At 46.9% G+C, this 6,750-nt stretch overlaps 1 protein-coding gene across 7 annotated transcripts; it reads left to right on the top strand.

Moving 5' to 3' along the window:
• The first annotated feature begins 185 nt into the window (after positions 1-185).
• Sap130 (Sin3A-associated protein 130) lies at positions 186-6,294 on the top strand. Of its 7 annotated transcripts, none has more exons than XM_089467232.1 (10): positions 186-348; positions 566-681; positions 1,085-1,969; positions 2,057-2,653; positions 3,194-4,710; positions 4,763-4,992; positions 5,062-5,386; positions 5,450-5,620; positions 5,681-5,788; positions 5,851-6,294. In XM_089467232.1, the coding sequence occupies exons 2-10, from the start codon at positions 603-605 to the stop codon at positions 5,998-6,000; spliced, it is 4,062 nt and encodes a 1,353-aa protein (XP_089323358.1). In that variant the 5' UTR covers positions 186-348; positions 566-602; the 3' UTR covers positions 6,001-6,294. The 7 variants fall into 7 exon arrangements, with proteins under 7 accessions (XP_089323358.1, XP_089323357.1, XP_017862823.1 ...); XM_089467231.1 differs by having other exon boundaries at positions 187-463; positions 2,039-2,653; XM_018007334.2 differs by having other exon boundaries at positions 188-348; positions 2,039-2,653.
• Positions 6,295-6,750: the final 456 nt, after the last annotated feature.

The following is a 6,750-nucleotide window of genomic DNA, read 5'->3' as shown; positions in this document are numbered from 1 at the left end:
TATCTTTTGCACTTTAATGATCGCTGGCGACCAGAATTACCTCGGTAACGTATATATATATTTATATACATACCAATATTTACATATAAGACATTTTTAATGATTTGTACCCAAAATACACTTGTGGTAAAGTATACAAACTGAGCGCGCCAATATATCGAGTCCAACATTTCAGAAATAATCCATTGATATATAATACTTGTAAACAATATCGATAGTATGCAGCGATATGCACACGTCTCTAAGAAGGAGCATTACCATTATTAAAATAAACAGAAGGGTACACAACAGATAGTGAAAACTTTTGCATTGTACACAACGTATACAAAAAAATTTGTGAAGACCAAGGTAAAAAATTGCACGAGCATAACATTATTAAAGAAGTGTAGTGCACAATTTGATACTATTGCGTTTAAACATGCAATGCATATATACATACATGCGTATTCAAATGTATACATACGTAAGTTTATATATATGTATGAACCGTGGTTTGATAAGAAAAGAAAAAACGCAACAGTATAGACTCCAAGCAAGAATGTTTAATTAATGAAATGTTTTGCAGTACTTTTACCAATAAATTTACTGGAATTTTGGAAAGCATGAGTGCGTCGAGTGAAGGTGGAGCAGGCGGTGCGGTGGGTGGTAGCACTGGAGGTACAGCTACGACAACGGCGCCTGGTATGTATTTGATATCTATAATGTATTCACGTCCATAGGTAGATATAAATACATATGTGTGTGTATGTATTTGTTTGCATTAGTGTGTATTCATAACATATTTGTGCTTTACAATTGCACGTGTATATATACATATGTGTGTATATATGCATGTGTGTGTGTGTTTGTGCCAGTGTACTTTCTTGTTAGTTCTCTTTTGTCATAGCAAACGCGCGCAGTGTTTGTTACGTTTTGCTTTTCAATCACATTCGTAGCATATGGCTGTGTGTGAGAGTATTTGTATGTGCTTTGTTATTGTGTGCTCGTTCGTCGTAGTGATGCCAGAGTCAATAGTATTTTCGTGGCGTTGCCAATTAGCTTAAAAGTGTTGCTCCATTCCGTTTTTTATTTATCTAAAACACAGCCACATTAAAAGCCGTTAAGATACGCACTCATCCTCATCTAAACACAATGCACTTGATAGCACAGAACACAACAGCAACTAAATCAAATGCAATGCATATGGCATCATCATCATCCACACAATCGCACGTACAATTGCGTGGCGCTATACATAGATATTCATTACCCCATTTGCCACCAGCAGCACACTCCACAGTTGCCGCCAAGATAACGCACGTGAAGACCGACGGAGGTATTTCTATCACTGGCACGCCCATCATTAGCGGTGGTACCATTAAAGTGGCCACTGCCGGCAATACGGTACAAACATCGCTCAGCGGTACGCCCATCGCCTTAAACTCGGGTCAAGCGACTACCGCCGCCTCTATACGAACTCTGGCATCGGCCGGTCCCTCGACACAGGTGCGCGTCGTCATGCCGATGATCAAGCAGCTGGAAAATGTCACCGCCACGGGCCGTACACAAATCACAGCCATACCGGCAGCGCCGGCACGCAGCGTATCGAATGCATCGATTACAGTAACTCGACCCGTTACCCAGGCCACATATTTGCCGCGTGCAAGCGTAACGGCCACCCAGATGAGTGGCGTGGGTGTGACGGGTGCCCAACGCCTTGTCACCCCCTTGCGTGCAACATCCTCGGCTAGTGTCAGCCCAGCGCCAGCGGGTCTTACCAGCACGGGCAATTTTGTACGTACCTCGCAGCCGTCAACAACAGTCATCTCGTCGGCCAATACGCCCGGTGCAACGGCCTGGATGCAGAGTAATGGACAGGTGCAACTTATTCGTGCCATTCATCAGCCCAGGCAGCGTCTCATAACGACATCGGCGAGCGTGAGTAGTGCCAGCGTCTCTACAACAGCAACACCTGTGCAGGCACCGACAGGTAAATATAAAATCTATTAAGACTTTTGAATGAGCTAGTTTTAAATTGTGTTTACACTACTTCTACTAGCTCTTACCGTCTCTGCAGCACAGTCTATGCCAACGCAGTCCTCGGGGCCCACGGGTGTGCCGCAAGCTTATGTGGCTACTGTGCTGCCACCGCGTCAACATCAGGCGACACTGGTCTATTCATCGAACGTGTCTGCCACTAGCGCGCCCAATACGAATCCAAATCAACAGTTCAATCCTCGCTTTGCCGTTGCGACGCCAATAGGCAACGCCACAAGCGGTGCGTCCACAACGCCAGGCGGCACCACAGTGACGCCCCGTCAGGTGCGTCCCATACCGCTGGGCAAGAGTTTCCCGGCCACCAAGCTAAACACCACAAGCATCAGCATTCGAGCGCCCAGCATACCGCAGCTCAACTCCAACGTTGCGCCGCCCACACCAGTGAGCGTCTCGGGCGGCGTCAGTGTGGCCGGCCGTGGCCCGGGCGGCAGTGGTGGAGCCGCAGGCGTTGCTCCAGTTGCCCTAACTGCCGCGAATCTGCCCACCACACGCATCATACAGCTGCAGCAGCCGGCCACAGGCGGGGGACAGCAAATAATTGGCTCCACCACTCGCCTAGCGGCGAATGTTATGCTGCAGCCGTTTTTGATGAGCACCAGTGCAGCAGCCAAAATGGGTAAGCAATCTGAAAGAGAAATTTAAAAAAATTGACTAGAGAAATAACAGGATTTTGTGAGCTTTGTATTGTAAACTAAATTTAAGGTATTCAGTTAAAATAATTCGAACTCTAAACTTTGCGGAAGATATAGAGCCAATTTCTAGTGTCAAAAATGACAGGCTTTGACTTACTTCAATTCAATTAGAAAGTTTAATTTATATAACAAAATTAGTAACTGATAATTAGTAACTATTATAAAACTAACCAAATGTTTTCCAAACTGTGCTAATACTTCAATTTTAGATTTATTTGCTTCATAGCCTTCTGTGTCTCGTTCAAATGAAATTCGAATAGAAACTAAATTGATTGTCAGCACAGCAATTAATCGATAGATTCTTAAACAGACTACAGTTCGTGCGTATAATTAGGGACACGTAGCAAAATATTCTGTATAAGAAATATTCTGTAGAAGTATGCCATGATTTTTCCATTGACATACAAATACTCAACGGGATAATCATTTTCTCTCTTTTTTTTTTTTTTAATTAATTCTTGCAGGCATTCGACCGCCGGTGACAATGACAGCCAAAGTTCAGCCTTCACTAACCATAACGCAGTTGAATCCTATTGGCAAGCTATCGACGGCGGGAAGTGGACCTACAATGACACCGCAAGGCGTGGCCAGCATACAGGCGGTGCCGAGTGTTGCATCTAGTGTGACAACCAGTTCGGTGTCGAGTGGATCCGCTGCAGCAGCAGGGGCAGGGTCTACTGGCGGCTCTGCCACGGTGCTACCTTTGACGATTGGCGGGCGTGGTGGACCCGCGAGCAACATCTTGACGGGCACACTGACACCCATCAAGAATGCCAGTGGCATAACTGTGGGCAAAATGATGATGGCTCAGTCGAGCGGAGTAGATGCGGCAGCATCCAGCAGTGGCCTACCGTCCAGCGGTGCGGGAACAAATGTATTCATACAGCAACGCAGCGGAGGCGGCAGTGGCGTTAGCGTAACATCAACTGCATCATCAGTGGCAACGTCTGCGGCAGGCACATCCTTCTTGCCACCGGGCAGCTCTGCCATCTACTATGAATCTATGCCGGCCTCAACGGGCGTTCTATCGCTGACCACCACAACGGTCACGCAGAGTACACACACACATGGCCAAGCTCAAGCTCAGGCTCAGCAAGCGCAGGCCCAGCTAGTGAGCAGCTCTGGCAACAGCAGCCTCTCCGTATCATCGCTGCCCTTTGCCACCCATGCGCAGCAGGTGGGAACTGGGGCAGGATCCACGGCCACTTTTACGGTGCTGCCATCGTCGGCATCTGCAGGTGGCAATCGGGCCATTGGACATCAGCAGCTGATCATACCAGCAAGCGCAGCACACGCGACTGGCGGACCACCTCAGCACATGGTGATACCGCTGCACACCTCCGTCAAGGTGACAACGGGCGCTGTGCCCACGACGACAGGCGGCGGCGCCACAGTTAGTGCTTTGCCCATGCAGATGCCGGTGCCAGTGGGCGCGAATACACTGGTGTCCAATTTCATGCGTAAACGCGATGCCGAGGGCTCGCCTATACGCGGCGTCAAGAATCTGGCACCCACGCTGCTCTCCATGAGCAGCAATAGCAATGCTTCAGGCTCGGTGGGGAATGTAACAGCCGTTAACCTGGCTGGTGGCTCCGCCTTCAATATACAGCCCGTCTCGGTGGCACCGGCAACGCAGTCAGCCACAACAACGGTGAGTGGCTCAGCTCTGACTGTTGAGGCGCTAGCCAAGAAGGAGCGAGAGCGCGTCAGCTCCGTCTCAGCGGCAGCTGCTGCCATAGTGGGTGCATCCTCGGCATCCACAGCATCCGTCTCGACAACAGGTGGCAGTATTGTGAGCACGCGGAATGTGCGTGCCGATTCGCCGGCTTCTTCGGACGGTTCTACCACCGTCTCGGCCAATTCATCGCCCGGCGTGGATCAGCAAATGCAGGACAGTAATCTGTCTATTAATCGGATTGGTGATGAGCCAACTGGAGCGGCTGTGCGCGACAATGCAACACACTTCAATCCCATAAACGAGGTAAGTTTTCGCCATGTTGAACTATTCCCAAATCAATTGTTTTGTCCTTTAGATGTATCCCACGCATCCGTCGAATGTGACGCACCCAACACTGGGAGCGCGTGGCAGTGGCATAGCCAGCGCTTTTGTGGATGTGCCACAGCAACAGAACTCGCATCTGGCGGCAACGCAAGCCGCTACACTGACGGCCAGCCAATTGCAGCAGGCGCGCATAAACGGCACCAGCGGCAGTGGCAGCAATTCTGAGTACAGCGTGGCGCGCAAGAAGCCGCGACGATCCACGTGAGTTGTGAATGACTTACCATATGCACATGCATATACTAAAATAAACTTATGCTCTATCATCTACAGCAACGATAGCCAGCAGTCCAACCAGAGTCAGGCATCGTTATCGCTGTCGCTGCCGCCGCCAATGGGCAGCGTGGGCAGCAGCACCGCACAAGAGGCAGCATCAACTTTCGTGCAACAGCAACAGCAGCAGCATCCGTCGGGCATCAACAACGGTGGCCTGCTACTGGCAGCCGCGGGCAGCGCCAGCACCACTCCCAATGCCAGTGGCACTGGCGATGTAAATAATCATCGACTGGGCGGTGCGCCGCCTGTGGCAGGCAATAAGGAGAACGCAAATCCGGTGGACTATGTGCTGCGCCGTCCGCGTAATTGTGCGCTGCTGAATGTGAGTTTGTTGTAATCTATAACTATTTGTGATTATTATATATGCTTCTTCCACACAATGCAGACTTACAAGCCGACGCACAAGCTAGCGAACAATCATTTTCATCGCTATACGGATGTAAAGCCACGTGATGAGCGACGCGCCACAGTGATTGATCTGGCCAACCAACCAAATGTGCAGAAGAAAATTAGTGGCTGGAAAATTCATCATCTACGCTCACAAATGGAGGATCTGGTAAGACAAAGAAAATCCAAGCAATCGTTGCTCGTTTATTAAATCCATTACAATTTACAGAACGATTCGGAAATGGTGAGTTTAAGCCAACTGGAAACTATGTTAAAAGTTCTGGAAAAGGACAAAGATAAGCTCGGCGAAATTGAGCGCATTAGCGAGCTTTTAAAGGTAAATTCCAAGTAATTAATTACCTCTTCAGAATTTAACTAATTAATTATTATCATATGCAGGGCAACATTCAGCGTAGCAAGATCATAACCGATGGCATCAATGAGGCGCAAAATCAGCTAATGAAGATCTTTGATCATCAACCTCATGTCTCGGATATCATCAACCGTTTGCAATCGAAGCGCAATTTTAAGAAACGCGAGAAACTTTAAGTACATTTACGTGTATAGAAATGTAAAGCAGTTTGGAGAAGAATACAACGACATGTTGCGCGTTTAGTTATTAATACAAATAACGATAAGTTTGTATATTGCCTAAGATAACTATGTACGTCATTAGTTATAATTAATTTAACGAACACATACAAAATTTGTAAGATATAATTTACAAAAAATGCATAAGCAAAAGGAATCACACAACACAAAACAACTAAACACCAATTAAAATTAAGTATGTAATATTTTTTCAAGTTCTTAAAATGAAATAATAATATGTATTTGATTTTACATTTATGAATTGGTTCAATTGTCGAGAAAGGCGAAGTGCTTAGCTTGACCGAAATTAAGTCTTTGCTGACAATGACGACTGTGACTGACGTCTTGAAATCGATTCAGTCAGAGCTTACAAACAGCACACCATGACCTCTTGCTGACTGGCTGAGATTGGGCAACTGCCTACAGATTTTCGATGGAATTGATATCTGCCCTGGTCAATCGAATTCGTTATCCAATCTTCTTTCTTTTCCATATGTTTGTTTCAATATCCAATCAAGGAGCATCTTATCTTCCACATGGGGCAGCATTACTTTTTCCAAAACATTTAAGCAAACAACAAAGTCCATTTTCGTCGTCACCTGATTTAAAGGACCCACTTTATATTAAGAGAAACAAGTCCATACCACTGCGCTCGCACCTCAATGATTAATGGTTTCATACTGTTTTCGATTACGATTGATGATCCCT

This window comes from Drosophila arizonae, chromosome 4 (genome assembly GCF_054131065.1).
Source record: "Drosophila arizonae isolate 15081-1271.41 chromosome 4, UAZ_ARI_1.0, whole genome shotgun sequence".
NCBI lineage: Eukaryota > Metazoa > Arthropoda > Insecta > Diptera > Drosophilidae > Drosophila > Drosophila arizonae.
This window is presented reverse-complemented; position numbering and strand designations above follow the sequence as displayed.

Excerpts from the sequence above, each read along its gene's own strand:
- Sap130 (XM_089467231.1), top strand. The coding sequence starts at position 603 with ATGAGTGCGTCGAGTGAAGGTGGAGCAGGCGGTGCGGTGGGTGGTAGC. Across the intron at positions 682-1,084 it reads AGCTACGACAACGGCGCCTG|CCACATTAAAAGCCGTTAAG; the intron begins GTATGTATTTGA and ends TCTAAAACACAG. Across the intron at positions 5,621-5,680 it reads GCTCACAAATGGAGGATCTG|AACGATTCGGAAATGGTGAG; the intron begins GTAAGACAAAGA and ends TACAATTTACAG.